This window comes from Tyto alba, unplaced genomic scaffold (assembly GCF_018691265.1).
Source record: "Tyto alba isolate M040663 unplaced genomic scaffold, T.alba_DEE_v4.0 Super-Scaffold_21, whole genome shotgun sequence".
NCBI classification, from domain to species: Eukaryota; Metazoa; Chordata; class Aves; order Strigiformes; family Tytonidae; genus Tyto; species Tyto alba.
The window spans coordinates 5,215,777-5,241,515 of record NW_024881295.1 but is presented as its reverse complement, the minus strand read 5'-3'; the positions used below and the strand labels follow the sequence as shown (position 1 = coordinate 5,241,515).

Genomic DNA, 25,739 nt, shown 5'->3' with positions numbered 1-25,739 from the left:
GTTAGGGATTTAGGTGTATTAGAACAGCTTCTCTCTCATGCATATGCCAAGTCCCTTGGTCATGCTGTTTGTCATGAAAGAGCTTGATTGCAGCTTGCCTTACTTTGATATGATAAAAATTATTTCTCTCTGGTGCATACTGCTTGATTGCAGCTTGCCTTACTTTGATATGATAAAAATTATTTCTCTCTGGTGCATACTGCAAACCCCCTGTATCCTACAGGGTGGCAAGCTCTTTGGAAAAGGCAAACTCAGATTTGCAGCATGTGGTTTTAAGGACAGCTTGTGATGTATGAAGAAAAAACCCCATTAAAGATACATATATATCCATAAACTGTATGTAGCTAAGGAAAATGATGTTATGTGTCCAACAATTTTTACTGGTTTGTACCTAAAACCATTTAGATGCAAAGCTCTACTACTAAGTACTCCTTTAAGGCTACAAATAGAGTAAATAGGATTGCCAGACAATTGTGTAACCCTACGACATTTGGTGTAAATAGCACTGAAAACGCTCACGCATTGCACAGGGACTCAATTTATTAGGTGTACTTCTATTCCACTAATCTTGTCACAGTACAGATTAAGCTCTTGAAATGCCTTTTCTCCTTAAATATAAGATCTTCTTAGCTTAACTTGGATTTGAGTGTTTATTTTCAGGATTTAGTAATAAATCAAAAATGACAGACATTATATTTCAGAGTAGAAAGAACAGTTCTCTTTCCCACCACAGACATTTGCCGCTTTCCTGTCAGTGACCAAAAAAGGAATCCATCCTCTTCTGGGATTTCAGTATCTACTGTTCCATTTCAGAGTTGCCCTCTCGAAGGTGAGATATGCTCCTCATACTCTCATTCACTCTCCCCATCATACATCAGCATACATTCCATTGATCAAGTAATCCAGCCTGGTGTAATGTCTCTTCTGAAGAGATTCATGTATTTTCTTCCCTGTCAGTGCAATCACTAGCAACAAGAATACCACCCCAAAAAGCAAAGCTGCTACAAGGCTGCTTTTTTCTCCCAGCTGAATGACACCTTTCCCTCTCTGAACAGTCTCGGGCAGGTAGCCTTCTGAATCAGAGGGGTCATAACCCTGAGGGTTGTTTTGGGAAACTGTGGGGGAACCACTAGTAGGCAGAGTGAAACCTGAAAAAGAGAGGAGGGTAACACGGCTGGTATTGTTGGAAGAGACAACTGTTGGCTCAGGAGGGATGGCTGGAGTTCTTAGCCCTGATGGGGCAGCAAGAGATCTGGAATTTGTGGTCATCTGCTTCCTTGTAGAAGTAGAAGCAGAAGTTGTGGGACTGGAAAGAGGAACGTGAGTAACAGAGATGCTGGTGGCAGGGATACCAGGTTTAGCTCTAGTGGTCGCAGCAGGCAGAAAGGTAGCGGTGGTGGTGGTGGTGACAACAGTAGGTTTAGCACCAGCAGGATGCAGAGATGTTGTACGAGATACCAGTCGGGAGGTACCTGTAGGCAGAGGTGTAAGAGTAGTACTGCTGGTTTCAGGAATGCTAGACTGAGTGGTGGAAAACAAAGCAGAGGTGTTTCCAACTCGGACAGCAAAAGACGTGTTTGGCGGCAGGTTGATTACTTTCTGCCTTGGGGTGGGGCCTAAGCTCTCAGGATGTTTTGCCCTTTGAGATTCAGGAAAAACTGTATGAAACTCAGTGTTGTCTAAATGCTTGGCCATGTGGTTCAGGGATTCAGATGCCTGATGAACAACAGATTGTGGCAAAGCAGTGGTACGATTCTGGTGGCTAGTCTGACTGCGAGAAATAGACGCCCCAGCATCCAAAGACAAAGAATGCTCACTTGAAGAAAAGTCCTCACTTTTGAAGGATGTATCCACTGGGGCATGGGAGTCTGCAAACAGAAAGGAAATACCAGTATTTAATTATTAAATCTATTTTTGACTACCAAAAGCTTACATTGTTTGTATTTCTTAGTAAGAGAGATATAAGGGGTCTCCAGAAAGTAATGACTAATGAAATTGAGGCATCATGATCACTCGTTCTTTAAAATATGCAGTGACTTTTAAGTTCTGTGTCGTAAAACCTGTCAGCCTCAAGCCTGGGCACATCAGAGCCTGACTGCAGCTTGTTACAGAATTTACCTGTGCAGGGCGATCATCCCAATCTGATTGTTTTATACTCATATTGCATGCATGTAAGCATTTATTTAGAGGTGAAAAGCAGTGTGAGTAGGCCCATTGCCTTCAAACCATTCTCAGCCTCTGTCAGTTAAGTAGGTATTATCAACCTCACTTTTACTTGTCAAATGTACACCTTTCCACCTAGCCAAGATGATGATATACTCCCCTTTCTTGTAATATCCAAGCACCCTGTCATTGCTTATCACAGTTCAATTCACATACAAAAACTGTCTTATGACACAAGGTGACAATATCCCCATTTTATAGGCCATTTTATACACATACTGATTTCTAGAAAAGATCTGAGCTCCTACTGTCGTGCCAGAAGACACTGCTCCAAGAGTCTCTGAGGCATTTGTTGTGAAGATGTCCACAAGAAGCAGACTACACTTTATAATTTCTCCAGAAGTCGATACGTATTCCTTGCAAAACAGGTGGGTCAATGTCATTTAATAGAATTTGGAAGCAGGACAGCAGTGTTATGTGACAGAAATTCCATACAAATGATAATCCTAGCAGCTATCTGATTCTACACAGGTATTATAGAGAGAGTTTGAGTGAGCATGAGCTCTTGGAAAGACCGACTAATTGTTATCATTCAAATTCTTATACATAAATATTTATATAAATTCTATAATTGTGTTTATTTTATAAATATTATCATACAGCTGCCACACAGAACACTTAAAAGGGAACATGCTCTCAAGTAGTTCTGTCTCATCTCTTTTTTATAAAAACAAAGGGGTTTGTTAACTGAACTGGAATTGAAATAAACAACAAGAAGTCCCTGACATTTTCATTGTCACTTTTTTCTCAAGTAAGAACTCTTATTTAGAGGGATGGATATATTTCAGCTTTATTATACATGCAGAGAAGCCTATTTGGCTGCTGTTTTAATATATATTTCCAAGCCTTAAGACTGCACAAAAAAAATCAAGTGCAAAAAAACCCAAACCCACCCCAAAACCAACCAACCAGAAAACTGGCAAGGCTTTAAACAAGAGCACAGCAAATACTTCACTTGAATCATAGACACCAATTTTTATCCCAACCTTGCAGTCAAAGCACCAGCTCCTTAGCAAAGTAAGATCCTAGACATAGAGAATGGACTTCAACCACAAGGTCTGACTTAGAGAAAAGCCATACTCTGTTTTTAGAGAGTGGCTTTAAATAGCAAAATGTTCAGTTATTACATAATATATAAATATATTATATACATAATCAGAAAATGTATGGTCAAAGACAGCCAAACTGCTTCTGCAGCTCTGGACACATTTCCACACCAGCGAGGAAATGGCCTGTCACCACCGCAGAGTCAGTCCCCAGCTCCCTTCTCCCCCGCCCCACGGACGCTCTCCCGGCGCGCTGGAACAAACAGCGGACGTGGTGTGACAGCTACAAAGCGCTTGCAGCACGCCGTGGCACCTCCAGTTCCCTCGCCCGGGCAACACCTCGAAAAGCACGGAGCATGCAGGCAGCGTTCCGAGGGCGGCTGGAGGGAGCACAGCGGGGCTACGTGACCCGTCCCGTACAGGAGCTGAGTGTCACCGCTACTCCTCAGCGCTCGGATTAATTAATGTAACTGCCTGCATTAACTAACTCTACTTCGCATTTTCAGCATCAAACGTTGAGTTTACAGTATTCTTTGTCTCCATTTTAGACTACAAGCTCCCAGATGCAATCGCCCCAAACTGCCACGTGCGAGGTACAGCTGGGTTACCAGGATAGGTATGCTTGTTGGTGAGAAAGAACAAGGGCGCTACATGAGTCAAACGTTAAAAACAGGTTAAAAAAATCAAAGTGGTCCTGGTGATACCTCGAATCTAGTAAATTGTGTAAGAAACCAAATTTCAGCCTGTCACTCTTAAAACCCGAATTAAACACCTCCTGAACATACTTTGCTCGAACCCACCAGTCTTGCCTGGTTATCTTAGCGGGGTGGAAAAGGCAATCGCCACAGAAGTACATGAACAGCAGAAACCAGAAATGTTATTTCTTATTTAGCAATAGCTCTTTGCAACTGGAACCAGGAAACGTTTTGCTTCCCTAGCCATAGGTTGTTTTCGTTAGTTAGCAGCCACAATAAAAAAAAAAAAAAAAACCCCAAAAAAACCCACCAAAATTTCATTACTAACATAGCAACAGTATTTTAAGTTGCTTTATTAGCAATAGAGTATCTTTCCCCCTTTTAGTTTGTTTTTAAGTGTAACCACATGAAGATTCTCATGTGAAAAAACTGTGCTTGAAATGTTTGTCAGTACCAACACCTCTCAGATGCTACCTTTGAAAGCTTATTAGGAGCATAAGGTAAATAAACATAATCTTTCCATAATTCAATGTTCACAGAAGCTAAAAAATGCAAAATGAAAGAGAGATGGTATATGTAATCAAGCTGTTAACTGAGCATTACACTACATGCAGGATGAAAGCACAAGCACGATTACTTTTCTTGTTTCTGTGTTTGAAACCCCTCTATTCTTCTGGGGGAGAAAGAGCTGGAGAAGAGTAGTTGTAACAATAATTTTATAGGCATGCAATTCATTTGTTGTACACTACTTTTGCCCAGTTCCTGTGTGATTGTGCTTCCACAAAAATATTTGGTAACATCATGTGAATAGTCTTTCTACTTATTTTGCTGTTGCTCCTTGCATAGTTGCTCTTGAGGAAGTTTTCTTTTTCAGCAAAAGTTCAGTCTCTGGAAATATGAATTTTCTGCTCTCTTGAGGAGCCACACTAAAACCACTTTATGAACTCTTGTCTGGAGGACAGTCTAATTATCAGTTTCTTATCTGAGCCATTCAGACAGGTCTAGTGCAAGTCAACGTCAGTCAACAAGAAGACTTACTATTGAAAATCCCACAGCACATGACAGATAGCAAGAAATTTCTGAGTGTGCAGCCCACATGCCATAAAGCTTTGAATTTAGACAGTTTGCATCTGCGCTTCAGGTTCCCTAACTGAAAGCATAAAATAATGATTACTATTGCAAATTACTCAGCAACAGCACAATGGTGCTTGCCCAACATTTGCTCAGTGTTTCTGCCTGGGTGTATCTGGTATTCATCAGTGTAGCATGGATCCTTCGAATATGCAGACGAATACAAGGGCATCCTATTTCCACTGTTTTCAATGATACTCTTCAGCATTCTATACAGGAAATTTTCCTTCTTGAATATATCAAGATGGAAGCAGCTTCTTTTTGCTATAAGCTGGGGAATATGATGAGGAGTTCTGAATCTAACGTGAAGGAATTTCATAAGGGTCAGGATATTATTCCGACCAGGACACTGGGCCCACACCAGAGCTCACCAGACATCTGCCCATCCATCTTCCACAAAGCAAAAGAGCAGCATTTTCAAATTACAGTGCTCGGCTTAGAACATTTTACTAACAACACAACCTCCAAACATTTTCTGGTCACTACTGAAAACTCACAGGTGCAAAAGTCATCTAGTGTGTGGACTGGTGGCTCTTACTATTATTTACCTCTAGTTATCCTGTAGCTCACAAGTCCTGTTGCAGGTTTCATGAGACAAGCCTCTGTGCTAGGGCAGTAAAACAGGTAGCAGTTTGGATGTACGCTTGTCCTTCGAACATCAAAAATCATCAAATTACACTTCTTGTCTCCTGCAAAATATAATAAATACATGTTTCAACTATAAGAACTTTTATAGCAACTTGATAATGAGCTCTAGTTTGTTAAATTAATTTTTCCTCCTGTGAGTAAGAGGGAAACTATTAGCATGTAACATTCCTACAGGAAAAACAGCCCAGGACTGCAAAAGAATGGCCCAGGGCCAATATACAAAAGGTCACACCTTCCTTTTCCTGTACAGATTAACTTGGGGAAATAATGAGTCTAATTCCTCATCCTCCCCTCACCCATACCACACTGGCACCACTTTACATATCTTGCTTACAAATCGTGATACATCTGAAAACCTCCTTGATATGTTCATGGGGAAAGAAATGATTTATACACTTTTCCCTATCGCATCCCAGGGATTGCTTGGCTTGTTGCTGCTTGGGGGGGTGGTGGTGGTGTCACTTTTACCACTGTCATTTCTACTTGCTGCTCTACCTTCTACCGCTCCAAGGGCTTGATGCAAACCAGTGGCCTCAGAGAACGGTAAGCACTCTCATTTCTAGCTAAAATCAAATGTAGTGCAAAATGTCAAGTTACTTTGCAGCGTGTCTACTAAGTACAGCTTATGCATCTTAGAGTTTGGGGATCTGAGAGGTTTTAACATTTAAAACTTGCCTTGTTTCTTTGCTGCAACTATTTTCCTGAATACTACGGGGGCTTGCATTAAGATCTAGCACCACGCTTACCAAAACAGGCTAGCAGCCGCAAGCTGTTACTGGTCGCTGAGTAAATGAAAGGATAAATTCACGTTTCTATGAGGAACGAGGAGAACAGCACGCTGAATACCACGCGAGCCCAAAGTTTGGAAGTAATTTCCCAGAAAAGGCCAAAGAGGAGCCGGTTACCTGAGAGCTTTTCCCCCGAGCAGCAAGCGCGACCGCAAGCCTCTGGGTTTGGGGCGTACAGCGGCTCCGCGCCCTTGATGCCTCTGGACAGAGATAAGTTTATATCGACGATGGTATTTTCCATTTTCTCCGCCGAGCACTCTTGACTCGGGAGCGGCCCGGCCGTCACGCAGGTGACCACCAGCAACCAAACCGGCCACCGGCTGCTCCCGGGAGACATGGTCACTCGTGGCGGGGGGTCCTCGGAGGGCGGGGACGACGCCGGCCTTGAGGCGCCCCTCACCACGGGCCGGGAGGGACCCCCCCTCCGCCGACGCCGGCCTTGGCGCCGAGCCTCCCGAGGCGCCGGCAGCCGCGAGAGCCGCCGCCGAGCGGCCTCCGCGGCTCCAGGGGGCGGGGACGCGGTTCTGAGGGCACCCTCGGGCCGCGCCCGCCCCGCCGCGGCAGGCGGGAAGGCAGCGGCGGCACCCGGAGACGCTCCGCGCCGCGGCCGGGGCGGGAGGCGGGACTGGGCCGCCCGCCCGCCTGCCCTGCCTTCCTCTCCCTCCCCCCGTCTCCTCCTCCTCCTCCTCCTCCTCCTCCGGGCCCGGCGCGGGGTGACGGCGAGGCTGACGCGGTTTTCCTCGCAGCCTGATACACCTCTTCTGCGACCGAGATCTGCTTTTGGGGGCTGTAATAATTGGAGGCCATTAATACGAGTATTCCGGTCTGAATGGACATGTGCCTATTTCGGTGTCTGGGTAAGCATCTCTGCTACCTGGGTAATCCGGTTCAAATCACAGCCAAGCACAGGGGCTTTGCTGAACGGGAGTTGTATGGACAAGTCTCTACTGGGAGCACAGGCTGGCGGCTATGCCATTCTTCCCTCAAAAGCCTTACCGCAATTGCTTTAAGTAATGTTTTTCCTTGGAAAGTTTTAATTTCCTCTCCCCTCCCCCCCCCCCCCCCCCCCGCCCCCCACCTTCTTATTTTTGGGGCAGTGTTTAGGAGTAAAAGTGGCCCAGAGGGTAAGAAGTGCAAAGAATAAAGGGGTTGTAGGATTTAGTCTTTCTTTTCAGGTCTCTCATCCTTAGAGACAATGATGAGAATACTATGACTACTAAGAATAATACAGTTGTCTGTAAATAAAATACATTTACTTTTTACAGATGGTCCATTACCTGAAGAGATACCGAAGGGCAGGTTATTTTACACATTGTAATGGTTAGGGGAGAATAATGAAAATAGGGAGGCTGGTCGTATCTCTGGCAGACATCTGCTGTCTTCTTTAAAGAAAGAAACTTAAGCTGAGGTGAGATTTCTTGCTTCTCTGGAAGGGAAGGTGCCGGCAGCAGCAGGGGCACATCCTGCCTCACGCTGCCCTGCGCTGTGCCCAACACCACCGACCCGCGCCAAGGGATGGGCCGCTCACTTGCTCTTCACGCCCAGTCAGTCCCCGTCTCCTTTGTTAAAACAGCTGGGTGTTGGCTTTTATTTGGACTTATGTACGTGCTGTGAGAGACTGAGTCCATCACCTCGTTTCATATCAAATGGCTGATTTGGGGCAATTCCCAACATTTCATTGAGATTCTTGCACACTCGGTGCTTTTTTTTTTTTTTTCTGAAATTTTCAGCTGCACTTGTTTAAGAAAATGTTTATTTCTAGCCAAGTTTTATTCTTTTAGTAAACAGGTAACATTATTTTCAGTGTTAAAAGAAAAAGCTGTAAGAGAATGTGAACATTTAAGGTGTCACCTATTAACCATATCACACAATGATACACACTATGGGAATGAATACTAAAGGCAAGCACAAATATTACCTGTGCTATGTGTTAGTCAGAGTCCTGGCTGCCACCTGCCTTTGCTTACATAGTGGTAGTGGGAGAAGCTGAGCTGAAAGAAGCTCAAAAAAAAAAAAAAAAACCAAACCCAAAACGCTGAACATCTGTCTAGAGTCGTCGTAACTGGAGGGTGGAGAAAATGGTTCTTCACTGGGACTACTGGGATAGGGTTGGGGGTGTCGGGGTTCTGGGATGATAGTGAACGTGGAGACCTGCGCAGAGACAGACTTAGATGATGATGGGGATCTGAGAAGGGCTGATATGACAGTGTGATATGAGCAGGGCAGAAGAGATACTGAGGGATGACACGATGGCCCCAGTCCAGCCACCACGGCTTCTTTCCCCCCTTCCTACCTCTTCTTTGAAGGGCAGGCACTCAACCTCCCTGGGGAGAGCAGATGCAACAGGCAGGCTGATGAGGTGCAGGGAAGCCAAGGTGCAGCAAAAGCCATGCAGGAACCTCTTTTGCTGGCTGGGAGAGAGCCAGCCTTGGCCAGCGGCTGCTGAGCTCCCCTCCCCGCTGGGGCGGGAGGGAAGGGAGGCTGAGAGGGGCGGGCGGCTGGGCCCCCTCAGCCCTGTGCCACAGTGCTGAGTCGCTGAGGGTGTTTTCCTACCTCTGTAGAGCACCTCTCAGCTTGGGAGCTGGTGCCCTGCAGCGTGAAACACCTGGGCACAGGTGAGAGGAACTTCAAATATATACATGTATATGTCTGTGGGTATTCACACTCAAAATACACTGTATGTGTAGTTAACGTCCTCACTCCTAAAGGAGTAATTGCAAGCCAGTCTCAGAGAGCCTGAGAGTGTGGCAGTTGCATTTTGTAATGGTCGTGGGCAGCAACAAGGCCAAGGAGGTTGTGCCCATCTAACCGGGAGCACACACCAATGTGTCACGATGCAGGGACGGGTGGGTCAGGGCTGTTCCTGGCTGTGTTACCCCTGCGCACAGCTTCTGCCTTCAGCCCTAGCCAGGCCTTTCTGAGGAACCTGCAGCTACATATTTAATGTACCGTTCAGATAGTTTCAAATAATCCACCTCTGTCAAGCATTGAATGTACAGAGTAAGTCATAAAGGAAAAGCAAACCTGATAAGAAACTATATAAAATATTTGCCAGGGCCCTTAAATTGCTTGGGTCATGGTAATACAAACATCAGATTTATATATTCTAATGTAGATACATACCATTGTACACTGTTTCCAGTATGTTAATTTAGATACCAGCTGCAGGACACTACAGAGGACTGGTGTTATATACACATTAGAGGCAAAATAAAGAATTTACTTACACAACTAACACATTAAAATATGCCTCTATTTTAAGAATGTTTTCAACGGTAAAATTCCATGTGGTAGACACATATGTCTGATTGATAGGTAAATTGAAACTCTTCCAGGGTAGTGATATACTGCAGATTCACACTTTCACAATAATAAGTGAAAACACTTCAGAGAGGAGGGAGAAGCCCATTACACAGAAGTGGAAAGGACATGAATTGAAGTTAAATGTGCTGATCCAATGCAGCTAATTTTACAATTTGTCTGACACAGATGGATAATGACACATGACATTATGTCAAGCACTGGTTAGGCTGTAGTCCTACAGACATCATACACCTGTCTTTAAACACTTCCAGTCCTTCCTTAAAAACTACTGAGACTACTCACGGGTGTGACTTTAATCACATGTGTGCATATTGCAGATTAGGAACTCAAGTTGGTAAACCAAATTGTGCCAATAGTTTGTTCTTCCACAAAATAATGACATCACTTTCATACTATTTACTTGCTATTTTGTCAGGAACCAAGCAGTTGTTCAGGTAGTTGAAAGCTCTATTATTATTAGGTTACAAAAAGCACCTAGTACAGCCTACCGCTAGCAAAAGGTGGTGTTGGGTTGGGATTGTTTTCCCCTAGCCTTGATGTCAGTAATGGTTGTGAGGTGCAGTTCCCACGAGATAGGAGCATGATTTTTTGTGTTCAATTGAATCTTGGTGGCACTTATGAAAGGCAGCCAAGAGAGACGATGCCGAGTTCAGTGCAGGGCTTTCGATGACGCTGGGCATCGTGCGTGAGTGGAGAACAGGTTTGTTCAGAAGCTAGCATGCACAGCACTGTTCTGTATTTATTGACAATTCATCCATCATCGAGAACAGTGTGGATTCTTGGCTGATTTGACTGTCAAATGTGAAAATATTAAGTCTGAAAGCTCCAAGTATGTTTCCTTCTCCTTTTCACTTGGATTTTTTTTTTTGCTTAACCTGAGCCGCCTGTCAACTTTTGGCCCGGGTAAAGGCAGCCGGTGGCGGCCGTTTCCCACGTGTGGCTGTGCTCGGTGGCCTGCCAACGACAAGGGGCTGCAGCTTTCGGGGGGCGAGGGACACCGATGTCTGGGAGCCCACTAGCCAGGCCACGGGGGAACAGCGCGGCCCTGCCGAGGGCGGCTTTACCGGGCAGCCTGGGGACGCAGCCCCCGCACTCTGGGGTTTAGCAGGTTTGCCTCAGGACAGAAAAATGAGTATCTGTAATCCAAATGACAGATTAGCGCTGTGTTGCTTTCTCTCCGCTCCGGCGGGGCTGTTTGCAGGAGGGCCGGGGCGAGGGCCGGGCCCCCGCGGGCCCAGGCGCCTGCAGGCCGGGCACGGAGTGGAGAGGCCTCCGCCCTCGCAGCCGCCATCCCGCTCCGCTCCGCTCCGCCGCCCGGCCGCTGCGGCCTCCGCCTCTCACCGCGGCCCCGCCTGCCCGCCGCGCCGGGCGGGGCCTGCCCGCCACCCGGGCGCAGCCGGAAGCCCCGTCGGCGGGCGCCGGTGGCGGCCGCGGTAGCGGCGCTGCCTCCCGCGCTGCAGGAGGCGGGGAGGAAGAGGAAGGAGGAGGAGGAGGAGGAGAAGAAAAAGGAGGAGGAGGAGGAGGAGGCGGCGGCGCTGGCGCTGGCGGCGGCCGGTGGCGGCGTCGCCGCCATGGGAGCGGAGCAGAGCGCGGAGGCCGAGAGCCGCCCGGGCGAGCCCAGCGCCTCAGGTCGGTGCCCGCCGCGTCCCGGGGCGGCCGGGGGGGCGGGCGCTGGGCTCCCCGTCCCTCTGGGGCGGCGCGGCCGTGGCTGCCGGGGCCGGGCGCGGCGGTGGCGGCGAAAGCCGAGGCGTCTGCCGGGGAGAAAGGAGGGGACGGCTTTTTCTGTGCCGGGCCCGGCCCTTCCTCTGGGGCGGGCGGCGAGGGGAGGCAGAGCCGGGGCGGGGGGAGCAGCCCAGAGGCCGGGGCAGGGCCCGCCTGCCGCTGGCGGGGGAGCAGGGTGCGGGGCTCGGGGGAGAGCAACCGGGAGGGTGCCAGTGGTGCGGGTGTTTCAAAATCAGCTGTTACCCGGTTTTGAAGAACTTCTGATGAACGTAAATGCATTCCGGAGAGAGGGTGAGAAGGGTGCTTGCGGTGATGGTCTCGGTGATGTTTTTATGCTATGGAAAATAGACCTGTACTACGTTAAACATAGCAACATTCACTTAGGGTTGAATTCTGATGGAATCTACTTACTAACTTGGTCGTTCCCCTTCCCTCCCGTATCCTTCCAGCATCTCCATCGCCAGCCAAGCAACGAGCAAAAATGGACGACATTGTGGTGGTAGCCCCAGGAACGCAGTCCTCCCGGAACGTCAGCAATGATCCAGACGTCATAAAACTGCAAGAAATTCCAACTTTCCAGCCCCTTTTGAAAGGTAAGTGATTGTTCTTCCTCAGTTTTAAAGGTTAGGGTTTTGGTTTTGCATCTAATAGAGTGTGTGCTTTGTGTATCCTGAGGTTCCTACTGGAGTTTCTGTCCATATTTTTCACTACCCCTCTTGTTTTAAACCTTACTTTCTTTTGTTCTTTTGTAATTATTCCCAGCCTTCTAAATGGTGGGTGAGCTGGTTTAGAGATGTGCTAATAATTTACCCTGCAGTAGAACCATCTACTGTGGAGACAGTACAGCTCCAAGCACGCCAGCTTGCCCTGTATCACTGGATGATGAGAGGTGCTATATTACGTTGTAATATATAATGGACGGCCATCTCCAGTTTTGCTCTAGGCTCTTAAAAACATGTGTATGTTACTCTCTTGGAGTCATAGCTACCTGCATATTGATTCAGTTGCTTGAAATCAAGATATCTTGTGGGGGTTTCCAACCTAGAACAGATTTTGTTCTTGTTTTTTGGGGTGAGGGGTGTGTGGACAGAGGCTTGCATGAATCCTTAATCCCTGTGTTGACAACATCCCTTTATATCAGTGGACTTCTTAAATTCCCACTGTGTCTTTTATCCTTTGTTTCTGTTTCTTCCTCTGCACCCGTTCTTTGTTCTTCCTATTTTGTTCAAAGGGAAGTGAACATTTAAGATCAGAGTTGTCAAGCCTACAGTTTACCAAAAACTGTTTGTATGTTTTGTGGCCTGGCTTCTAGCTACCTCTTTTTCTGGAGAATATGTAGCGTCCTTAGTATCTGAGAATCCCAGAAGAAGGAAGATGTCTGGAGCAGCCTGCACGAATTGATTTGGTAAAAGCAGCCTGCTCCTGGGCTCCCCTCCCTGGAACAGTGTGGGTCAGCAAACTTGTGTGAATGTGCTATGTAGTGGACACTCAGCGAGGCAGTGTTTTGTTTTGTTTTGTTTTTTAAATTCAGGGCCTGCTATGCATGCATACATTGGCTGCAGCACTTGCTTATGCTTTGTGGGCCTGCTATGATGGAGAGGAAGAAGCTGGGATGTTTAGCCCTCCCTGCTACTGGAAGAAATTATGTGATCTTGTACAGCTGAGGGTTTAGACACTACTGGTCTGAGTGTCACTGATTCATGCATGGCTGCTGGGAAGATGTGGCAGCCACTTTGCTCTGCAAGTATCACTAAAGGTAACATAACATCACTTTTTTCATAGGAACTCTACTTTTTTGTGTGTGTATCTACTTCATGGGAACCCTGTAGAGCTTGTGGACACTGTGATATCCCATCAGGTCAAATAATTGCCATTTTATTGGGTGCTGCTGGATAGGGATCTAGATGTGCACAGCACTGACTGCTATTTCTAGCAGAAGGGACAGAAAGATGAGGAGGCCACTAAGTAGGAGAAAAGCAAACATGAATATTTTTGGGGCTAGTACTGCTGTCCCTCTTGACCAAGGAAAGAGTGTGTGTGTATTACTTATATGTATATTTTTTTTTTCTCCTTGAACTTAATAGAGGCTGATGTAGAAATCTGTATTTATTCCTGACACTTTCACTGTCATTTTAGAATGGGGTGTAAGATTGCTGATGCTGGTGCAGCATTCATGTCAGCAGCAGGCTTGGGTCATTCATCACCTGTGGGCAGAACACTGTTTGCCTCAGTCCTGCCTTGTACAAAAGGCAGAACCAGGATCTTGCTAGCGGCAGCTGTGGATGTAAATGCTGGAACCCAAACCCACAAAAGAAATAAGGAAGTTTTCATCTGAGAGGCCAAATTTAGAAGATGCATTAACATCTGGCATCGAGGTGGTTGTGTATGTATAAGAGCGTGATGACGAAGAGTTTCAGTTCCACCCAGCCTCGAACTGTGGTGAGCAAACCTGGGTTGTGTAAGAGCTGTGTAAGTCCTGGGAAGCAGGACTGGTGATCGCTTCCAGAGGCAGTGTTCATGTGTGGGTGGTTGAGGAGCAAGGAGACAGAGCTTGAGGTAGGAAGTGAGAAAGAAGAGATAGCAGCAGCCATGTGGCTGAGAGAGAAAGGTTGGAAGGCACTGCCTTAGATGGCCCATCCAGGTCCTTCAACTCCTAAACACACATACGTTAAGTGGTTTCATGGGAAATTGTCTTGGTCACTGAGTTGCTTTTCTGGTCTTTGGACCTGAAGCTGTGAATGTATTATAGAAACCTCTTCTAGTTCAGTCACTTAGCCTGCTAAGAGTTTCCCTCTGAATCTCTTGAGATGTGGTGACATCTGGTGATTACTCAGAGTATTGCATGCTTCCTTATCATGTTTACTTTCGTGAACAGTTTTTTCAGCCTGAAATACTTGTTCCTTGAACAACAGGACTGTGATACTTGTGTGCACTACGGAAAGCAGTGTGGTCTGTTGAGTGAGTTGAGTCTTGAGAGACCCCAGATCCGCCACAGGCTGACTCGAGAAGCTGTTCTGTTTTGGACTGGTCTCTTCTCTGTATTCTTCACATACAAGATTGTGTTCCTGGAATGGATGAAGAAGGATACTAGAGATCTTTTGGGAGTTAATCCTAAAAACTTGTGTCTTGTGAGCTACCAGCTTGGAGAGCTGAAGAGGTGAACTCATAACCCTTGTAAGCTTCTTTTCAGTTTCTCCTTGGCTAAGCAAACCCAAGGGGTTTTATTTTGCTTTTAAGTTTCAGAAGAGGCCTAATAGTTAAACTGATAGACTGGAGAGGCATGTGGTCATGAAGAGACTGTGTGTTCTTGAGAGACAAAGTACTTAAGAGCCAAATCACTAGTCTCCTAGCTGTATTGAGTTGAGCTTGTGATCAATGAAGCTGGAGGCCTTTGGCATTGTACATCCTTGCATGGAAGAAAAGGCCAGTGTTGTGTCTGCTACATCTTTCCTACTAAATTTTCCTTGGCCTACAGCAAAAATTGCACCTCGGAGTTACAGCTATGATTGTGTATGGTCCTTCTGAGTAATATTTGCCTTCTTCAAAGTACTATCATTATTACTGAGCATGCATAATGAGCAGTGTCTGAGAGGTCGGTGTTTAAGCATTTGCTGATTCCAGTGTTTGAACCTGTTTGACATAGTTGTTCAGTGAGATAGGCATTACTGTCTTGAAGTGGTTGTGTAGCACCTGCTATGGTGAGTCAAGGACTGGAATGTCTTCTTTTCTTAATACCAGGGGCTATCTCCTCTGGTGCTATATTCATGTGGACAGAAAGGGGAGAGTGTCCCACATATGGTGGGTTTAGGAAAACATTCCATTGAATGCCTGTTGTATTGCCATTTGTAGATGTCAAATCCCAATCCCACCCAAACTCAGAGAAGAGAAAAACTACTCTTAGGGAGTACTCCTGGGAGTGAAGTGCCCGATTGTTGTTCTCCAGAAAGTGCTATATATTTGGGATGTTTACATTTTTTTCTTCCTGAATGTGGAAAACTTATTAGAAATGGTAGCAGGGAACTTCACTGCTTGATCAAACAAGAAATTTTTTTTTTTTTTTTTTTTTTTTTTTAAGCAGGGAGGACAGTTTATGATCTAGACTCCTGGAAGCAACAGAGGAAGTCTCCAGTCTTCTCCCTGGTTGCAAGCATTCCCTGTAGAGACCTCTTTGCAAGTGATGCAGAAGAAAATGTGATGTGCTGTTTCTTTGCTTTATGCAGCTTCCTGGGGATATTTGCATGAAAACGAAGCTTCTTTCTGTTCAGTGACCGTGGTTCTTGCAGCCTGTTAATAATATGATGTCATCACCAGCTGTGTATAAAATCAGTCATCTTCTCTGAGTAATCCAAAATGGTGATACTTCTGTAGTTTATGAACAAAGCAGCCCGTCTTATGAAGGTGTTTGGAAGAAAAGCCTAAAAATGCAATTTTCTGTGTGGTCATGCCTGTGGAAGGTTGGTCCTGTACTACAGCGTGGGATTTATCTCAGAAAGGCTCTTACTAGATCTGTAAAGTATCACATATGACCAGGGGATCCTCTTTGTGGATTGAGGACTGCTGGCGAGAGGATCCACTTGACAGAGTGCAGTCAGAGCACCTTTACCAACAGGTGGGGCAACCTGAAAACAAGAGCGCTATATTAGGAATGATTGATGACCACAGTTAAGCGAGGAAGCAGTGAACAGGGTTGAAAAGTGAAGGGTGAATGTTCTGTTGGTTATTTCTCTATGCAGTTTTTCTTGGTAATTGAAGTAAGATGGATGGGAGCAAGGACTCAAACATTGTTACAAAGCTTCCCAAAAGCTTTTGAAAAGGATGTTTAGGTTTTAAGTTTGTGCTGTGAAAACAGAATGCTTATTGCATCCTTTCAGAGGACATCAGTGTCTGGAGAAAGACTGAGATCTGTCTTTCCAGTGTCGGTAAAGTGTTATGGTAAACAAAAAAGACAGATATGTATAAAGAACCTATTGGTGCATGTTAGTAATATAGGTTAAACTGTCTGAGAACTAGTCATCCAGCTGCAAATATAATTCCTATTTTGTGCCAAGGTCAGCAAGACCTAAGGCAAACAAAACATTGGGAACTTGATAGTAGGAACAAAAACTTTGACTGGTGTATCTGTTAATTTAGCAATCACATTAAAGAGGTTTGAGACTGACACTCTTACTTTCCTTTACTGATTAGTTATGAGAAAGGGAGCAGGACATGAGTGAGGTTGGAGTGTGTGTGTCTGGGATTCTGTTTTGGGCAGCTGTCTGTTAAGTGGCATGCTCCAGATTTCATAAAACAAAGTAAATCTTGTGGGTCTTTGTGAAGAAAGTCAACATAATCGATACCCATTTGTGACTATGTCTTCCTGCAGGAAAAATTATTTAATTGCCAGTGGGTTAAATGAAAAGCAAAAGGTTGCAAAGTTTGCATTTTAAGAAGAGTCTTGTTACTTCTTAGTGACTTAGCAGAAACTGTGTCACAAATAGATTCTAGGCTACATCAGTAGTTTCTGATGCTATTTCATGTCAGGTTGGTCCTTTGTTTTGGAAACTCAAGATACAAAAAGAAAGTACATGAAAGGAGGACTAGTCTGTATGATGGTGACCAGAAGATTTCCAAGTAGCAATCCTCCTTCCGGGCATGTATTTTAAATAGAAATTTGAATGAAATGAAGTCTAGAATGGAATCATAGAACCATAGAATGGTTTGGATCAGAAGTGACCTTTAAAGATCGTCTCATCCAACCCCTTCCAACATCCTGACCTTGAACACTTCCCATGATGGAGCATCCACAACTTCTGTGGACAATCTGTTTGTGTCTTGCCATCTTCATCATAAAAAATGTCTTATTGGGATGTTCCTGTGTTGTCTGTCCCAAACAATGGTTCCTGAACACATCTCTTTGCTATGAGTCTGCGTTTAGCTGGAAAATAGTTCTGCATGTGGGGCCTTCCATCCTAGCTGTGTGCTGCAGTTGTGCTTTGTTTCCTCTTGCTTTAGTGTTTTGGGTCTTTCCAAGGTGACAGACTATTTTCTGCAGCTGATGATTACACTGTATTAGGGACAACGTCTTTTTCAAAATTTAGGAAGACAAATTCATACCTGGATGGTAACTTAGAGGTCTTATGAAATGAAAGCTAGAATTGGTTCTGTGTGCTGGGCAGATGCCCTCTGGCTCTTCCTCAGCTGATGGCAAATGCCCTTTCGGTGCCTTTGGTTTGAAAGCCTGCGCTGTCTGCCAGGGCTGTTCCCCAGGTGGCAGTACAGGGGGGACCTTGACCTTCCTCTGGGTGGGTCTTGTACATTACAGTTAGCCTGTAACTATAGCAACACCTGCAGCAACTTGAAGCAAACTTTTGGTATCCAGCAACTCCCCTGCAAATACTGGCAAATCTTTTGTGCTGCCATTTCCTTTGTCCTTTCTTCCTCATTCAGAAGAAGTGGTTGCCAGTACGGTGGTAGCATCCCTTGGAAGTGTGTTACTGAGTACTGAGCATAAGTGGGATGTACCATGAGTTCACTGAATACGGCCTTGTGGTTATTTAGAGATAATTCGGAAGCCCTGTCTTGTGTTCTGAGTTATCTGTGGAGGAAATCTTAATTAAACTAAAAAAATAATTTTAATGCTCGATCTTCAATCGTTGAAGCTGTTGCTGGTCCCAGCTTGGCCTACTGCACATTAATGTGATGATACTGTTCTTCTTGTTTAGTTTTGTCTGACAGTCTTTTTGTTGGTTGTGTGCAAGTTCCCTTGAGAGCAGGGATCGTTCTGTGAGTTAGGCAGTGTGCTGATACGTAACTGGAGACTTGAGGCTTATGAACAGCTCAGATATGGGTCGTGTGCTGAGACTGCTGATGCATTTGCCATCATATGCAGCATGTCTTCTGTCAGAGGAACTCCCGATCCCCCCAGCACTGAGAGAAACAAATCCAGCGAGGGTTGCTGAGGCTCTTAGTTCAGGCTCACCTGTGTTCCCAGGCTTATCACATAGGTGAGAGGTGGCTTCTCTGCAGACCTATAACAAGTTACTTGTGGTGCACTCCATTTCTTTCTCTGTCAAGCATACATGGTGTGCATCTTGTGGCTTGTAGCGATACGAAGGATATTGTGTGAAGCTCATTAGCATCCTCTAGCCCAGTATAACTGGATTCTTGTCCTACAAAGACTACTGCTGTTTTTGTAAGAATAGCAAAGCATGGGAATAGGTTGCTCAGTAAGGTCGTGGCAATTCTGTCCTTCACATTTTTAAAGACACGTTAAGCAAAGATCTATCAAGCATGAAATAAAAGCAAATGAATAGATTATGGCTAATCCACTGAGACCTTTCCATACTATGGTGCCTGTTATCTGTATTTACGTTGCTTTGTTACTTACCAGGAAAGGCTTCACAGAGAAGAAACTACATGGTAGAAAGAGTCTTGAAAAATAGGTCCAGTATAAGGAATGCCTTTTTTGTCTTAATGGTTTAAAGTGAAAAGTCAGCAATGGTATTTTTATTACAGCTGGTGCACATCTTCAGCAGAGAAGCATAGAGAGATGCTGAAAAATCTTTTGTGAGAGAGAGTAGTGGTGAAACTTGTGCTGTTGTACCAATGCTGTGCCAATCTTCTGTTCACCAATCACAGGAAACATAGGCTTGTGTGAGGCAGCTTGAAAGGATTATTTATACCTATATAACTTTTTTGGTGATGTCACTTTTGAGGCAGGAAAACTATTTGTCTGAAAAATATCAATGTATTTATCTTTCTGGCATAGCCTCTAGAGGAAGGATGGATGTTTAGAGTTTATTGCCTTTAAAGCAATAGATTTTGTCACATCTCAAGCCTCAGTATTTTCTGCTGACAGACTTAACATCCTCTTTTCTTTCCCTTACCTCCCTGTATGCTATTTTTTCCATTTATTGTCTAGGGATTTTAGCTAATAGCACATGTTAGTGAATTTCATTCCTATAATTTGCTACATGTTGCAATACTTCAATCATTTTTAATTCTGCCCCTGTGTCTCATAAGGAAGATCTGCTTATTGCAACACTTAACAGTATGGCTGAGGGTATAGGTCTTTAACAGAATTTGCAATGTCCAAGTTCGTTGGATGGACCCATGCTTAGTGCTCATAGCAGGGTCTCTGGAAATGAGCATGTTGGGCAGAAAGAAATACCAAGAATATGAGTGCACATCTGCCTGGTGGGTTTTATTGTTTTGGGTTTTTTTTTTTGGTCTTAAAGCTTGTGGACCAGTATTCTGTATTATAGAGAGCTGTCTCTATTTTGGTTTTGTGTCTCAAAACTAGCTCCTGAAAGCAGAACTTAAATGATGCCTCAGTTTTGAGGAAAGTAGCTTTCCTCTCCAAAGGTAGTTGGAGGAGAGGAGGATGATGGAGATGTCCTATTTTCACGTATTCCTCAGTGGTTTGTTGACTATTTGGAGACATGGACTAACTCAGTTTTGTGTGTGAGAGGATTTGAGTCTGGGGCTAGGTATTATCCAAACAGTAGGCTCAACACCAGTTGGGAGACTATTAAGGACTGTGGATACTCAGTTGTATACCTTTTTACCCCCTGTGCCTTTGCAAGCTGTTCCACACCACGTGGTATAATTTGTGTATTGGCAGATAAACAGAATGAGTGTGAGCACATCTGCCTAGACAATTAGCCTGGCTTCCTCTTTCCTGGGTAAGTACACCTGAGCCTCAATTTCTGCTGAGCCTAATAGCTATGACTCCTCTTTGGACCTCCAGTGATACCTACTGCTCTGTTCACTTTTGCTGTATTCTTCCAGCCAATTCTTTGCTGTGTTACATGTTGGAGACTTGGATGTAGAGAAACAAGAATTTTATGTCTGGGACATGCCTGTCATGCTGGAACTGAAGCATCTGATGATCAGGGAAGGGATGGGACCTTGGAGTGGTGACTTGAGTTCCTGAAGGGAACTCTGACACATGAACAGAAAATTTTATTGTCTCTAGTTACTATGGCGATGAGCAATATAGATGTGTTCAGATAGAGATGTGCAGGAAAAGGCTGTGGCTGCTGAAACAAAATACCTGGCTTTTCTTAATGAGAAGTGTATGCTATCTTGGAAGAAAGGATGGATGGTAATTACGTATGTGAAATAGCACTTTAATGAGGAATCTCTTTGCTTATAAATATAACAGATTTCTCTGTTACCATCATCAGTGGTCACTTCAGTTATGAAGAAGTCTTACTTCCCTATCTTCTAGTGTCGAAAATCTAAAATAAATCATAAAAAAAACATGAGCCAGATGTGCCAAAGGTCACTTTGCTGTTATCTCCAGGATGAGTCTGCCATTAGGGATCAGTGAAACTGTCAATAGAAAGTGAGAAGGAAAAAAGACTAAAATGCTTCTGAGCTGTTCATTGCATCCCTAAAACTCCCACCTGTCCTCCAAAAAAAAAACCCCAACAAACCTACAAAAGAAGTAACATGAAAGTCTTCTGGCGCATAGTCCCTACTCTAGGGCCCTACTGCTTGATAAACTTACTTCCATGTGCCTTCCCAGCAAAGACCAGTGAGCTCTGTACTTCTCCGTGGGTGTGTGGCTGACTGATGGAAAGCATCAGGCAAGTGCATTATGCTGTTTAAACCTCATTCATCCTCAGTACTGACCTGTAGTTGTGTGTGGTAGCAGGACATTTCTTTTAAATTTTATTTTTTTTCTTTTCCTTCTCCCACCCAGAAAGGCTGAAGGTGCACCAGTGCGCTCATTTGCCAACAGTGTTTTGTATTTCTAAATTGTACCTGCCAATATGTGCCTTAACTTTGAATACTGTTCACTTTAAAATATATTTATGTATGTGTGCATACACTATACATATGTTATATATAATATGTATATACAATACCTACAAGTGATATAGATACAGTATGCGTTTTTTGTACATATAAACTGTACGTGTGTAGTTTACAAGTTTATTCTTGTGATGCTGCTTGGCCCCCTGTTAATGTTGTTCTGCTTGACTGCCGTTTCTGGAATGCTTGTGTCTTGCTGCTAGATGAGTAGTTGTGTTGCAGTACATTGCTTTTAAAAAATGAGTATCTCTGATCTTAGGCTTTATGGGAGTTAATATGTTTAAGTCCAGAAGATTTGGGTTTAGGCCAATCAGTTTATTGAGAAAGATTATGATTAATTAACAGGCACAGTATAAATTATTACACCCTAAGTCCTAGTACTTGATTTATTTTTTTTTCCTGTAGGTGCTGATTCAGTAAAGTAAGCATGGTCAACATAAAGGATGGGTGGATACTTCTGTAACTACTGCCTGTCTGCAGTTAACTACACTTCCTATAACATCACATCATTCAAAAGCTATACTCTTGTCTTTATTTGCCTGCCCAGACACTGTTATCAGAACAAAAAGCAGATTCCAGACAGTATTATGTGTAGATAATATCCCCCTTTTCTGATTATACGTTTGACTTAATAACCTTTTCATCTTTATGTAATTTTAATAAGGTAGAAGTGAAAAAACAAGTCTGCTCAAGCCCTAAACCTCGTTATCAAAGCAGTGTGGTAGGAGCTTAGCTTAACCATGTTCTCTCTGTGTAATTGTGTAAGATGAGATCGACAACCAAGCAATAAAGCAGAGATCAGCAAGCTCATTGTTATAAACCCTTGATGTTTAGAATCAAATTTGATCTGCGTCTATTCCTTTATTAGGGCAGCTTAACAAAAAGGGAAATAGGCATTTTGTGGTTCATTTGACTTGAACAGTGAGGTTTGACATACTGAATTTTGTAATATTCCCTTTATTTTCCATGTGGGGTTGATCATGGTATACTTGTCTTAGTTGTTGGCAGCCTTACATACATAAACCACAAGATGCACAATTGCAGATTACATATTGAATCCTGAGATGCAGATGATCTGCTGGAGATACTGCTTTTCAATTTGCAATAGTAACAAAATTACTAGTAGTAATGTTTAATAGGAACTGGAATTGCTGCTTGTTGTGGTTGTGCATAAGCACCACTCTGCTGGTGTGCTGTACAACTCAACTTGTAAGCCTATATCATCCTAAGGTAGCGGTCAGAGAAGGGACTACATTAGTCAAGGATAAGGGGCAGGAGCAGATGTTCATGCTGTAAACAAATGTTTTGTTTCAGTAGTGGATGTTCAAGGTGAAGCTGCAACTTTGCCGAAGTTGAAGGCGAAGCTCCTCTCAGTTCCAGCAAAGCAAAGATTTTTGTCCCAAAATGGTATGTGTTTCTGTGTAGTTTAAGTTTGTATGGTAGAGTGCTAAGGTTGATGTTTGATTTAACAGTAATAAACATGTTCTGGAGACAGTGTGGAAAGTTGCCCAATAAGGTTGTTGACAGTCTCACCACCTTAAGTTAAATCTACAGGGGACTTGGTTGTTCAGAAGATGGGGACATCCTTAGAGGCTTTGTGCTCACCTGTCTGTTTATACACTCTGTATTAAATAACCACAAGGTAGAAGGCATTTGTAGCTCAGAAGAAAGGGATTGGAGACTGGGATCTACACTACTTCCTTCAGCCTAGCTCTCCCCCATTTAGTTATTCACCTCCCTCTTGGTTATTCCGTGGCCATGCATACTGTGCTAAGGGGCTCCAGACAGCCTTTGGCATGAGAGAGCTACTGCTGAGATGCTACTCAGCCTTCATAAAACTGTGGTCATCCTTGGCATACTCTGTAGTAGGATTTTAGTGTCTGGAGAGACTTTTTTTTTTTTTTTTTTTTTTATGTTGGAAACTCTATCTTCCATTAACTTTGAGACACTTGAGAAGTTCTGAAGATTGCACTGCAGTGGTGTGAGTGCCTTTTGTGGACAGATGTCTTGGATGCTTGTGGAGTTTTTTGTTTGAGGTTTTCTTGTGTTTTACCTCTGTTACACGTCTACTTCTCTCATGTTCCAAAACGTTTATTAATTGTAATTCTGGTACATAATTTCAGAGAAGACACATGATACGCCCTGGTTGGCCTTGATGTGTTCATTAAGTGTAGAATGCCATGCTGTACAGTATCTCCTGCTTGCCTGTCTCTTGTATAAGAGATCCACTTTGAGCTGATTTGAGGTACTATATCCAGTATGTTTTTTTCATGTGGTAAAGAGTTGAAGGGCAAAAGTAAGTGCATGTGCTGTTACGAGGGGTATTTTTTCATGAGGTTAAGAGAAAACAGTTTGAGATAATAGAACGGTTTGAGTTGGAAGGGACCTTAAAGATCACCTAGTTCCAGCCCCCCTGCCATGGGCAGGGACACCTTCCATTAGACCAGGTTGTTCCCAGCCCCATCCAACCTGGCCTTCAATACTTCCAGGGAGGGAGCAGCCAGAGCTGCTCTGGGCAACCTGTGCCAGTGTCTCACCACTCTCACAGTAAAGAATTTAGTCCTTATATCTAATCTAAATCTACCCTCTTTCAGTTTAAACCAATTATTCCTCTTTCTCTTCCCCATCATTCATACTCCTCATCTTTCCTGTAGGCCCCCTTTAAGTAAGTACTGGAAGGCCACAGTCTCCTTGGAGCCTCCTCTTCCTCAGGCTGAACACCCCGAACTCTCTCAGCCTGTCCTCACAGGGGAGCTGCTCCAGCCCCCTGATCATCTTTGTGGCCTCCCCTGGACCTGCTCAAGCAGCTCCATGCCTTTCTTACGTTGGGGCTCCCAGAGCTGGTCACAGTACTCCGGGTGGGGTCTCATGAGAGCTGAACAGAGGGGAAGAATCCCCTCCCTCAACCTGCTGGCCACACTTCTCTTGATGCAGTCCAGGACACGGTTGGCTTTCTGGGCTGTAAGCGCATGTTTCTGGCTCACAGTCAGTTTTCCATCTACTAACACCCCCAAGTCCTTCTCCCCAGGGCTGCTCACAATCCACTCATCCCCCAGCCTGTGTTTATGTTTGGGATTGCCTTGACCCATGTGCAAGACCTTGCGCTTGACTTTGTTGAACTTCATGAGTTTTGCACAGGCCTGCCTGTCAGGGTCCCTCTGGATGGCATCCCTTCCCTCCTGACACAGCTTGGTGTCGTTGGCAAACTTGCTGAGGGTGCACTCAATCCCACCGTCCATGTCACTGACAAAGATGTTAAACAGCACTGGTCCTAACACCAACCCCTGAGGAATGCCACTTACCACTTGGACATTGAGCCATTAACAGCAGCCAGGCTGCTGTTTGAATTCTCTTGTTTGTTGTGGTGTTGTGGTTTTCTTTATTTTTTTTTTTTTTTTTTTTTTCTCAGTATCTGGTGCTTATGGATATTATGCCCTTGAAATGGTAGATGAGTCTTCTGTAATGCAGTGAAAATTGGGATTTTATGATTGCAGGCTGGAGTTACCTAATTGGTGCAGTTGGGGTATCCCTTAGAAGTCACTTGTGTAACTTGCACAGAGATGTCAGAGTGCAAAGTGTAGTTCGGTATTTCAGTAAAAGACTTGAAAAGCTCAGTCAGTAAAAATAGATTCTTTCCACCAGGTTATATCAGCCTGGCAGTGATGTATTGCGCCCAAGGGAAAGGTGTCCCCGCGGGTGGAGTAAATAACTGCTGTGCAAGAGAAACCGCGGCGGTTTAGGCCTCAGGAGGCGCAGCTTTAGGCCTCAGGAGTAATGAGGCGCAGCAGCAATCCTTCAACTCGGTGCTGCCAAGTCCTTTCTCTGTTTTCTGATTTGCTGTTCTTTACTCCTGTAGTCCTTTGTTAATACGAATATCGGGACTTGGCAAGGCTGCAGTCTAGGTAGCTGCCACGGGGTGTCACTGTAATACAAAAGGAGCAGTAGATGTGATTGAAAAGGGCTGGAAACCTTGCCGAAACAGCACGTTGGGAACTGCTTTCTCTTCAGGCTCTTTTCATGAACATTTGTGTTCTATTTGCATTTGCTGTATCAAGTGACCGAGGTCTTGGTGGCCTTGCTGGAAAACTTCATTTGGTACCAGCTGGACTTGTGAGCCACATAGTGCTTAACTGAGAGGTGACTACAGGCTGGAACAGTACTGGGTTTGCGAGGAGGAGTTGGTGCAGAGATCTACAACTGAAAGCCTGTCAGAAGTCTTTATGAACTTGAAAAATAAAAATCTTGTGTACTACTTATTTTCAGTTGTTGATACTAGGGATTTTCTAAGTGTGTATGGTAAGAAAATGAAAGCATAGATCAGCAGTGATTCAGATGGAAGCACTTGAGGGTTGGCTCCTGTC

At 44.5% G+C, this 25,739-nt stretch overlaps 2 protein-coding genes across 4 annotated transcripts in view; one reads left to right on the top strand and one right to left on the bottom strand.

Moving 5' to 3' along the window:
* Nucleotides 1–522: 522 nt before the first annotated feature.
* Nucleotides 523–7,142, bottom strand: MANSC1 (MANSC domain containing 1). Its single transcript, XM_009964192.3, has 3 exons — nucleotides 6,649–7,142; nucleotides 5,644–5,784; nucleotides 523–1,868 (listed from the first exon to the last, which is right to left on the bottom strand). Exons 1-3 carry the CDS (start codon nucleotides 6,866–6,868, stop codon nucleotides 868–870), a joined length of 1,362 nt encoding a protein of 453 aa, XP_009962494.3. The 5' UTR covers nucleotides 6,869–7,142; the 3' UTR covers nucleotides 523–867.
* Nucleotides 6,216–25,739, top strand: part of BORCS5 (BLOC-1 related complex subunit 5) — an 81,438-nt gene continuing 61,914 nt past the window's right edge. Inside the window, exons 1-2 of one of the 3 annotated variants that reach the window (XM_032986461.2) lie at nucleotides 6,216–6,286; nucleotides 12,027–12,170. In XM_032986461.2, coding sequence (XP_032842352.1) covers nucleotides 12,059–12,170 — 112 coding nt within the window. In that variant the 5' untranslated portion in view covers nucleotides 6,216–6,286; nucleotides 12,027–12,058. Of the gene's footprint in view, nucleotides 6,287–11,232; nucleotides 11,485–11,780; nucleotides 11,869–12,026; nucleotides 12,171–25,739 lie in introns of those variants that run through there. The other 2 variants (XM_042795429.1, XM_032986460.2) reach the window with 2 other exon arrangements.